We start from the raw sequence: 11,343 nt of genomic DNA on the forward strand, positions 1-11,343 counted from the left end.
CTAATGTCCATTGCTCATGTTTCTTGGCCCAAGCATGTCTCTTCTTCTTATTGGTGTCTTTCAGGAGTGGTTTCTTTGCAGCAATTTGACCATGAAGGCCTGATTCACACAGTACCCTCTGAACAGTTGATGTTGAGATGTGTCTGTTACTTGAACTCTGTGAAGCATTTATTTGGGCTGCAATTTCTGAGGCTGGTAACTCTAATGAACTTATCCTCTGCAGCAGAGGTAACTCTGGGTCTTCCATTCCTGTGGTGGTCCTCGTGAGAGCCAGTTTCATCATAGCGCTTGATGGTTTTTGCGACTGCACTTGATGAAACTTTCGAAGTTCTTGAAATGTTCAGTATTGACTGAGTTTGTCTTAAAGTAATGATGGACTGTCGTTTCTCTTTGCTTATTTGAGCTGTTCTTGCCATAATATGGACTTGGTCTTTTACCAAATAGTGCCATCTTCTGTATACCCTCCTACCTTGTCACAACACAACTGATTGGCTCAAACGCATTAAGGAAAGAAATTCCACAAATTAACTTTTAAGAAGGCACACCTGTTAATTGAAATGCATTCTAGGTGACTACCTCATGAAGCTGGTTGAGAGAATGCCAAGAGTGTACAAAGCTGTCATCAAGGCAAATAGTTGCTATTTGGTAGTGTAGCTCTCTCTATGAATTTGAGAGTGGTTACAGCTTTTTACCAAAACACAGGCGTGTTGACCGCTTTGTTATTGTTTCAATTAAAGGATTCCAGCTTTAAGTGAACTTGACCATTAGGAACATATTTGGGGTCAACGCCAGGTAGCCAAAGTTCTCTCTCAGGTGTAAAAGAATGCATGTTGTAGTGTTGCAATGAGTCCCTATGCAAGCTGAGACACATCTAGAGAGTGTAAGCAGAGGAGGGGAAAGGGGAAGACAACTCTTCGCTGTAGTCTGGATATTTCAAACCACCACACCCGACTTCTCAAGAACTTACATAATACACAAGGAGAATGGTGAAAGGAATAAAAAAATATATAACCATTAAATACACTTTATTTGTCTGCTGTTACATTTTCTGGGTAAGTTGACAAAACCGATATCGTTAGCAGAGACATGCCTTGTGTAGCCCATATATATTTTACTTTTAATGTTGACCAATGATGCTCTGCTAATCTATTTTCTCATCAGAATGATAAGACTGCTGATAGAAGTGTATGTCATTAACAGATACTATATCACAAAAAGCCTGCTGTGTTTACTTTAAAGTTCAGTGATTGATTATTCCTTGAAGTTAATGACAGCCTGCCTACACAGAATATTCAAAATGATAGGCTACTATAAAAGACAAAATACAAGTTTGTAAACCCAACTGGATGCTATATGACAATTATTTCAACATTCCTTTCTCCAGGTAGCAAGTGCTGTTCTTATAGCAGTAGGAATCTACGCCAAGTTTGCCAAAGAGAAAGGTCAGTCTAAATGTCATAAACACACATATACAATGGCAAGTACTTGTCTAGTCTCAACAACTGACACATATAGCCTGTTTAGTGTGATACATGCCGCTGATGAGACTGTGTGTGCGTGTGTGTGTGGGGGGGGTGTTTCCACAGATGTTGTGGACACTTTGATGACTGACCCAGCACTCTTGCTGATCGTCATTGGCGCCCTAATGTTTATGATCACCTTCTTTGGGTGCTTCGGGGCATTGCGCAATGGAACCTGCTTACTGAAGACAGTGAGTCGCTCCTTGCTTGAGACAATAGTTTACAATATCACTGTGATGAGCTAGCCATACATAACATATTGATTACAGTACATTGGAAAGCCATAGATAGATGGTGGTGAATAGTAGACATGTCATTATCTAAACATTGTTTATCATTATAATGATTACAGAGAGTAATTCATGCAACTGTCCTGGCCTACTACAAGGTTGAAATGTCCCTTCTGTTTCCAGTTTTCAGGGATATTGGTGGTAATCCTTCTCCTACAGATTACAGCTGCAGTGCTTGGATTCCTGTTCACTGACAAGGTAATGTGAGAACCCTGAAAGTCAGTTTTATGCTGAGAATTGTATCCTCTGCATAGCCAAGCGGGATGCAATTCTCAGCATGCCAACATTTAGAATATAAGTTTACACCCTAATCAAATGAAGGTACCTGTTGTTGAATTAGATATAATTGACTCATGAAGATGCTTTCTGATGTTCTTTCAGGTTTTGGAGAGGACGGAGAAGCTAATGAGAAAGGCTATTGTTAGCTATCGGGAGGATTTGGACTTGGAAAATGCTATTGACTTCGTTCAAAAAAAGGTGAATTACATTGATAATCTTAGTCAACGTGGTTCCGATGGCTCAATTGGACGGAGCATGGTGCCGGCCCTAGAAATATAATTACTAAAATTGAGGGTTTTATTTCTTTATAGATTAGATTGTATTGGTGTCTTCGGATAAAATAATCTGCTAAATGAAAATATTATTACTGGATTATAACATCATTATCATTATCTATTTAAGTACAGCACCGTTCACTATGCTGTACAGGGGTTTATTGATACTGATGCACTTGTCGGTTCTGATTGCAGTTCCAGTGCTGCGGTGTTCACAGCTATAAGGACTGGTCCGATAACGTCTACTTCCAGTGCTCTGCGGAGAACCCCAGTCTGGAAGCCTGCGGAGTGCCTTTTTCCTGCTGCCTACGACTGCGCAATGAGGTCAGACACTAACAAATAACGTCAAAACAACACATTCATAATGTACTTTTTAGCGTTTCCTTCACTCTGCTTTATAAAGCACTACAGTATATAATTGACCTCTGGGAACAACCTTTGCTATGATTATGAAACGAGAAGAAATAGTCCACAACACTATGCACTGCATACTGACAGAACAATGGACAGCGGACTGCTGACTCGACTGAAATACTTCCTGTGTCAGCAGAATCCATGCAAGAGCAATGAAACACAACCTACTATCCTAGAATAGAATGACGCAACTGCAGTGAAGCAACTCGATCTAAACCTTGGGAAAAAATGTTTAAATCAAGTTTATTCACTATAATCAACCAGTTTGCGTTGTGTCTGAAGAATCAGGTGTGTTCGAACAGTGCCGGAACAAAAGCCTGCACACCCAATAGCTCCCCAGGAGGAGCGTTGGCCATTCCTGGACTTCAGTGTCTGTCCCAACATTCATGCTTACTAATGTTATATCCACTGTATTCCCCCAGACGGTGTTCAACACCATGTGTGGCTATGAGGTCCAGAGTATGGAGGAGAGTTCAGCAGGGAGGACTGTGTACACTAACGGCTGCCTGGATAAGGTTGTGTGGTGGGGGAAACAGAACCTCTTCCTAGTGGGGGGGATTACTGTGGGTCTGCTCTGCCTAGAGGTAAGACATGGCTCAGTAGTAGGATATTCCAAACATAGTTGATTCTTGAGAAGTGCAGATCAGACAAGTACAAACCCCTTTCCAATGTAGTGCAGTTCAGCAGTCACAATTTAAATACATGTGTTACTTGCTCTGGAAATCTATCTGGCAACAAACATCAATTTAAAATCATTAGGAATAAAATGTATGCAGAATCAGTAAGAAGATGGTATTTAAGCAATAAGGCCCGAGGAGGTGCCTGGACACAGCCCTTAGCCGTGGTATATTGGCCATATATCACAAACACCTGAGGTTCCTTAGTGCTATTATAAACTAGTTACCAACGTAATTAGAGCAGTAAAAATAAATGTTTTGTCATACCCGTGGTATAGTTGTCTGATATAACACCCAGTTTAAGAACAAATATACAATGTACACTACCAGTCAAATGTTTGGACACACCTACTCATTCAAGGGTTTTTCTTTATTTTTACTATTTTTTACATTGTAGAATAATAGTGAAGACATCAAAACTATGAAATAACAAATTTGGAATCATTTAGTAACCCAAAAAGTGTTAAACAATAAATATATTTTATATTTGAGATTCTTCAAATAGCCACCCTTTGCCTTGATGACAGCTTTGCACACTCTTGGCATTCTCTCAACCAGCTTCATGAGGTAGTCACCTGGAATGCATTTCAATTAACAGGTGTGCCTTCTTAAAAGTTAATTTGTGGAATTTCTTTCCTTCTTAATGTATTTGAGCCAATCAGTTGTGTTGTGACAAGGTAGGGGTGGTATACAGAAGATAGCCCTATTTGGTAAACTACCCAAGTCCATATTATGGCAAGAACAGCTCAAATAAGCAAAGAGAAACAACAGTCCATCATTACTTCAAGACATGGATGTTGGTCAATACTGAACATTTCAAGAACTTTGAACATACTGTATCTTCAAGTGCAGTTGCAAAAACCATCAAGCGCTATGATGAAACTGGCTCTCATGAGGACCGCCACAGGAATGGAAGACCCAGAGTTACCTCTGCTGCAGAGGATAAGTACATTAGAGCTACCAGCCTCAAAAATTGCAGCCCAAATAAATGCTTCACAGAGTTCAAGTAACAGACACATCAGCATCAACTGTTCAGAGGGGACTGGAGTCCAACTTGGAGATTTTTGGTTCAAACCGCTGTCTTTGTGAGATGCGGTGTGGGTGAACGGATGATCTCTGCATATCTAGTTCCCACCGTAAAGCATGGAGGAGGTGTTATGGTGTGGGGGCGCTTTGCTGGTAACACTGTCTGTGATTTATTTAGAATTCAAGACACACTTAACCAGCATGGCTACCACAGCATTCTACAGCGATACACCATCCCATCTGGTTTGGGCTTAGTGGGACTATCATTTGTTTTTCAACAGGACAATGACCCAACACACCTCCAGGCTGTGTAAGGGCTATTTGACCAAGAAGGAGAGTGGTGAAGTGCTGCATCAGATGACTTGGCCTCCACAATCCCCCGACCTCAACCAAATTGAGATGGGTTGGGATGAGTCGGACCGCAGAGTGAAGGAAAAGCAGCCAACAAGTGCTCAGCATGTGGGAACACCTTCAAGATTGTTGGAAAAGCATTCCAGGTGAAGCTGGTTGAGAGAATGCCAAGAGTGTGCAAAGCTGTCATCAAGGCAAAGGGTGGCTATTTGAAGAATCTAAAATATATTTGTTTTGTTTAACACTTTTTGGGTTACTACATGATTCCATATGTGTTATTTCATAGTTTTGATGTCATCACTATTATTCTACAATGTAAAAAATAGTAAAAAATAAAGAAAAACCCTTGAATGAGTAGGTGTATCTAAACTTTTGACTGGTACTGTATATAATTGTATAATGTACATTGTATAATGTTTACAATGTATATTTGTAGTGAATTATCAGCTGCAAAGGGGCCACTAATCCACAATTAGATTACTAGTCCAGTCATTTTTTAAATCCCATTTAAAGATGTACTGTATCAGTTCAAACACATACAGCTACACAAGTCACAGAGATAGAAACAACAATACAGTGATGTCTAAATCAACAGAAACACAGTGCTTTGAAAAGGACTTGAGAAAAATATGAGTGATTGTAGGCATGTTTGTAGAGGCCATACTTACTTCATCATGTACCAAGTTTTTGTTTTTGTTTCTTGCAGCTGTGTATGATTACTTTGGCATCTTGCCAGGTGTCTCGCATAAAGACGGTTCAACAGAGGACAAAACAAGATGTTGGAAAACACCCTTCCTTGACTAGAGAAAGACTAGACAGCAATGTTTGGTACCCTGCTTCCTGGGACTTCAATAAGGAATGAGAGGGTCCTCCTCTTGGTCCATTTGAGTTGTACATGAGCAACAACTTTGAACAGAAGTAGTCTGTACACACTGTGAATCTATGTACTTTCATGTCAAAAGGTTGTTCAAGAAAGCACTGTGTGGTCCACTGTGCACATAGACGTTGCCTTGATTTTTGTATGTGTTATTAAAACTGTGATTCTGATCAACGCTGGGTTTTTCATTGCAAGCTGGAAAGCAAAGTCATTAACTATTAAATATATAATTTCCAACCACAGGAAATGTCTCAGATTATTTAATCAATATAAGAACCTTTATTTCTATACGGATGTGCTATCTTAATTTGAACAGTTTCTCACAGCAGGAAAATCATCCTGTAGCAACAGGAAATGTGAATTATTATGTGGATTATAATTAATGGACATTTTAGGAGTTGATAGGGGTTGATACATATTTAGTTAGGATAAATCAAGTCTGACATTTTAAAGTGAAAATGACAAACTTTAGAAGCCTTTTTAAACCTTGAATACACTACAATCTGCATTTCCTGCCGTGCAGGAAAAATCTCTGCAATAACCGAATGATCAAATTAAAGTGACAACATCTGTATTTGTGCTTTGTAGGTTACAGCAGCTAGCCCTTAAATGTTCTGTATATTGATGCTTTTACACATAACCACAGCATTTTCTATATCTGTATATTTGTCATTTCTAAATGCCTCGTGATTTAAACTTTCTGAACGTGCTAATACAAATCCCTACATCTCACATAATTGTTTTATAGTTAGTAATGTCTATAGATGATTTATAGCAAGCGAATTGAGTTGACACATACATAGCCCCTATTTTCATATCATTCAATGTGGGAAACTGAACCCAACTTACTGTATACATTAACAGCACACCATAGAGCTTTATATAATGCCAGCTCTTTACAACTGGCACGGTATGTCTGTTATGGTCTGTCAGTTACCTTACAACAGTTGACATGAATGAGAGGGTTTGGTCTTGAGCATCAGGCCCATGAAGTTAAACTGAGCAGGATTGTACTCTGAGATCTCTGTGATGACGGTGTGAGGGCTGTCTGCACTCTTCTCCCGCGACGTGACCCTGTACTGTGCCTTGACATTCCAGAGTGGGATGTATTCCGGACTAACGTTATCCGGACAGCAAAATCCTTCCTTGATGACGTAGCCCAGCTGAGATGGCCACGAAGCCATTCTTGTAGGTCAACATTTTGGTGACAGGAGCACAGACGTACTGGACGAATAACAGACTCCCTGGGACATAAAAGGGATACAGAATATGTGTGATATTCAACTTGTATCGGAAAGGTTAACATATTTATTGGCATTTGCCAATTTGTGTATAATGTAGGTTTGATCTATGGTTTGAAAATAGTAGCGAACAACATTGTTTCGTAATAGTAGTAAACAAAATCTACAATTGTCCTAAAACTTAAATAAGGCAATGTAGATGAGAGCACGTACCACTGGCAACATCCCAGACTTTAATGGTTCTATCCTAGGACCCAGTGAAGACGTACTTATCACTCTCAGAGAAAGTGCACAGAGAACACCTTCAAAAGATGGAGCCCTGTATTTCAAAAAGTACAATCGGATGTGTGTCTGAATGACACCCCAGTAGTGCAAGTAGTTCACTATATCGGGTGTCATTTCAGATTCTCACTGACTAGAGAAAGAACCACAGTACGGTGATAAACACATAGACCGGTGAGCTTTAACCTCTGACCTTGTACTCCATTGTGTGATCCAGCACCAGGGGGGTCAGCCCCCACAGCCTCTGCACGGAATCCTCCGAGCCCACCAGGGCATGCGTCCCCCAGTTGCTGTCCGTCACACAGGTGACCCTGCTGCGGTGGCCCTCCAGGGTGGTGGCTGAGGTGGATTTGAAGTCGTAGAGAATTACCTTGTTTTAAAAAGGAGATGGGACACCATTACTTTAGCTTCTGTAACATCTTTACCAAGTTAAAACCAGATATGTTGTAGGCCTACAGAGCACTATGGGTAATGTAGTCCATCATGCTACAGACCTCCCCGCAGGCCGTCCTATACAGCAGCCTACAGTCTCGGAGCAAGGCCATGGAGGAGACGGGCGAGTGTAGCAGGGAGAGGGGGAACCTTTCGAAGGGCCCCTCAACGCAGGGGAAACTGTCCTGGGCTGTGATCTCGAACAGACACACCGAGTCCTCATATGCCACCGCAATGCACTTTTCCTGGCCGCCGATGGGTAGGGTCTCAGGAGGAGGGATGCAGACGGTCTCCTGGGGGAAAGCCAGGGGGTAGATGAGGACCGTGCCCGTCTTGAGGCCGCAGAAGAGGAGTCTTTTGTGCTGGGCCAGCTCCAGGCAGCACACCTCGGCTGAGATGGCCATGGTGTCAGTGGAAGAGCCTGAAACAAACAGGATGTAGATTCTCTTTAAAAGGATCCATTGTCAAATACAAGGCATTATTCTGTATGTGAACACCGATTAAAGGCCTGTTAGCTCATTTAGGTTCAATATACACCTACAGTGCCTTCGGAAGGTATTCAGACCTCTTGACTTCTTCCACATTTTGTTACGTTACAGCCTTATTCTAAAATGGATTAAATAAATAAACATCCTCATCAATCTACACACAATACCCAATAATGACAAAGTGAAAACAGGTTTTTAGATATTTTAAAAAACAGAAGTACCTTATTTACATAAATATTCAGACCCTTTGCTATGAGACTCAAAATTGAGCTCAGGTGCATCCTGTTTCCATTGATCATCCTTGAGATGTTTCTACAACTTGATTGGAGTCCACCTGTGGTACATTCAATTGATTGGACATGATTTGGAAAGGCACACACCTGTCTATATAAGGTCCCACAGTTGACAGTTCATGTCAGAGCAAAAACAAAGCTATGAGGTTGAAGGAATTGTCCGTAGAGCTCCGAGACAGGATTGTGTCAAGGCACAGATCTGGGGAAGGGTACCAAAAAATGTCTGCAGCATTGAAGGTTCCCAAGAACACAGTGGCCTCCATCATTCATAAATTGAAGAAGTTTGGAACCACCAAGACTCTTTCAAGAGCTGGCCGCCCGGCCAAACTGAGCAATTGGGGGAGAAGGGCCTTGGTCAGGGAGGTGACCAATTACCCGATGGTCACTCTGACAGAGCTCTAGAGTTCCTCTGTGGAGATGGGAGAACCTTACAGAAGAACAACCATCTCTGCAGCACTCCACCAATCTGGCCTTTATAGTCGAGTTGCCAGATGAAAGCCAATCCTCAGTAAAAGGCACATGACGGCCCGCTTGGAGTTTGCCAAAAGGCACCTAAAGACTCAGACCATGAGAAACAAGATTATCTGGTCTGAAGAAACCAAGATTAAACTCTTTGGCCTGAATGCCAAGCGTCACGTCTGGAGGAAACCTGGCACCATCCCTACGGTGAAGCATGGTGGTGGCAGCATCATGCCGTGGGGGTGTTTTTCAGCGGCAGGGACTGGGAGACTGATGTATATTCTTTAATAAATTAGAAGATAGAACTGGGTTAATCACGAACATTGAGTTAGAATTGTTTGTTACTGGGCTAGGAATTTTATTGGGGCATTTCACTGTGTGTGTGGGGGAGTAGAGAGGAAAACTGCCCTAGGGTCAAAGTGCTTGCTCTTACTTAAATCCATGGCTGCCTTTTGTCTCTCTCTTCAAACATTGTGAAGAGAGCGGCACCAGGGTTGAATGGAGTTTGGGCTAGACCTTGGTCTCCTTGGTATCTTCTTGATTGGGGTGGGGTGTGTGTCAAGAATTTAGGGCCTTGTCATATTGAGACTAAACATGAGTGTGTGTGCAAGACAGGGGAGTTAGTGATTGGTTGGAGTAATAGTTCAGCCGTCCTCAGGGACAAAGGAAGTGGGTGTGGAGTGATAAAGAGCGGGAAACTAAGGAGGGAGGGATTTGAACCTAGGGTGGAAGAAAGGAAACGAGGGAGAGAGAGAGACGGGGCAAATCTGCAGGTTGGCCTGACTATGTTGACATTATTGATCCCACTAACACTCTGTAAGACCTTATTTGTAATAAAGTATAGTGGTTATTTTGCACAACAAGACTAGTCAGGATCGAGGCAAAGATTAATGGAGCAAAGTACAGAGGGATCCTTGATGAAAACCTGCTCCAGAGCACTCAGGACCTCAGACTGGGGCGAAGGTTCACCTTCCAACAGGACAACGACCCTAAGCAAACAGCCAAGACAACACAGGAGTAGCATTGGGACAAGTTTGAATATCCTTGAGTGGCCCAGCCAGAGGCCGGACTTGAACCTGATCGAACATCTCTAGAGAGACCTGAAAATAGCTGTGCAGCAACACTCCCCTTCCAACCTGACAGAGCTTGAAAGGATCTGAAGAGAAAAATGGGAGAAACTCCCCAAATACAGGTGTGCCAAGCTTGTAGCGTCATACCCAAGAAGACTCAAGGCTGCCCAAGGTGCTTCAACAAAGTACTGAGTAAAGGGTCTGAATACTTATGTAAATGTGATATTTCCATTTTTTATTGTGTGTACATTGATGAGGATGTTTATTTATTTAATCAATTTTAGAATAAGGCTGTAACCTAACAAAATGTGGAAAAAGTCAAGGGGTCTAAATACTATCCGGAGGCACTGTATACACTGAGTGTACAAAACATTAAGAACACCTGCTATTTCCATGACATAGATTGACCAGGTGAATCCGGGTGAACGCTATGATCCCTTATTGATGTCACCTGTTAAATCCACTTAAATCCGTGTAGATGAAGGGGAGGAGACAGGTTAAAGAAGGATTTTTATGCCTCGAGACAATTGAGCTATGGATTGTGTATGTGTGCCATTCAGAGGGTGAATGGGCAAGACAAAATATTTAAGTGCCTATGAACGGGCTATTGTAGTAGATGCCAGGAACACAAGTTTGTATTAAGAACTGCATCGCTGCTGGGTTTTTCACGCTCAACATTTTCCCGTGTGTATCAAGAATGGTCCACCACCCAAAGGTCATCCAGCCAACTGGACACAACTGTGGGAAGCAATGGAGTCAACATGGGCGAGCATCCCTGTGGAAGACATTCGACACCTTGTAGAGTCCATGTCCCGATAAATTGAGGCTGTTCGGGGGGGGGGGGGGGGGGGCAACTCAATAGTAGGAAGGTGTTCTTAATGTTTTGTACACTCAGTGTATTAATACAGTTGAAGTCGGAAGTTTACATACACCTTAGCCAAATACATTTAAACTCAGTTTTTCACAATTCCAGGCATTTAATCCTAGTAAAAATGCCCTGTCTTCGGTCACCACTTTATTTTAAGAATGTGAAATGTCAGAATAATAGTATAGAGAATGATTTATTTCAGCTTTTATTTATTTCATCACATTCCCAATGGGTCAGAAGTTTACATACACTAAATTAGTATTTGGTAGCATTGCCTTTAAATTGTTTAACTTGGGTCAAACGTTTCAGGTAGCCTTCCACAAGCTTCCCACAATAAGTTGGGTGAGATTTGGCCCATTCCTCCTGACAGAGCTGGTGTAACTGAGTCAGGTTTGTAGGCCTCCTTGCTCGCACACACTTTTTCAGTTCTGCCCACAAATGTTCTATAGGATTGAGGTCAGGGCTTTGTGATGGCCACTCCAATACCTTGACTTTGTTGTC

The 11,343-nt window shown here is 41.9% G+C and overlaps 1 protein-coding gene and 1 pseudogene across 2 annotated transcripts in view; one reads left to right on the top strand and one right to left on the bottom strand.

Moving 5' to 3' along the window:
• Positions 1–901: 901 nt before the first annotated feature.
• Positions 902–5,954, top strand: LOC311137375 (tetraspanin-33). Its single transcript, XM_084171823.1, has 8 exons — positions 902–1,052; positions 1,385–1,442; positions 1,587–1,711; positions 1,934–2,008; positions 2,192–2,287; positions 2,560–2,688; positions 3,201–3,362; positions 5,539–5,954. The coding sequence occupies exons 1-8, from the start codon at positions 984–986 to the stop codon at positions 5,692–5,694; spliced, it is 870 nt and encodes a 289-aa protein (XP_084027949.1). The 5' UTR covers positions 902–983; the 3' UTR covers positions 5,695–5,954.
• Positions 5,955–6,647: 693 nt separating this feature from the next.
• Positions 6,648–11,343, bottom strand: part of LOC311137565 (NACHT domain- and WD repeat-containing protein 1-like) — a 12,833-nt pseudogene continuing 8,137 nt past the window's right edge. Inside the window, exons 15-18 of the transcript in view lie at positions 7,727–8,110; positions 7,426–7,602; positions 7,164–7,269; positions 6,648–6,953 (exon numbers count right to left, since the gene is read on the bottom strand). The product of the transcript in view is annotated as an NACHT domain- and WD repeat-containing protein 1-like (transcript). The remainder of the gene's footprint in view (positions 6,954–7,163; positions 7,270–7,425; positions 7,603–7,726; positions 8,111–11,343) is intronic.

The sequence above is a fragment of the Coregonus lavaretus genome, assembly GCF_964263955.1.
Source record: "Coregonus lavaretus genome assembly, chromosome: 11".
In the NCBI taxonomy this organism is placed as follows: domain Eukaryota; kingdom Metazoa; phylum Chordata; class Actinopteri; order Salmoniformes; family Salmonidae; genus Coregonus; species Coregonus lavaretus.

Bases quoted from the DNA above. Each gene is read 5' to 3' on its own strand.
- LOC311137375 (XM_084171823.1), top strand. From the start codon at position 984: ATGGTGAAAGGAATAAAAAAATATATAACCATTAAATACACTTTATTT. The intron at 1,443-1,586 runs GTCAGTCTAAAT...GTGTTTCCACAG, and splicing joins CAAGTTTGCCAAAGAGAAAG to ATGTTGTGGACACTTTGATG. The intron at 3,363-5,538 runs GTAAGACATGGC...TGTTTCTTGCAG, and splicing joins TGGGTCTGCTCTGCCTAGAG to CTGTGTATGATTACTTTGGC.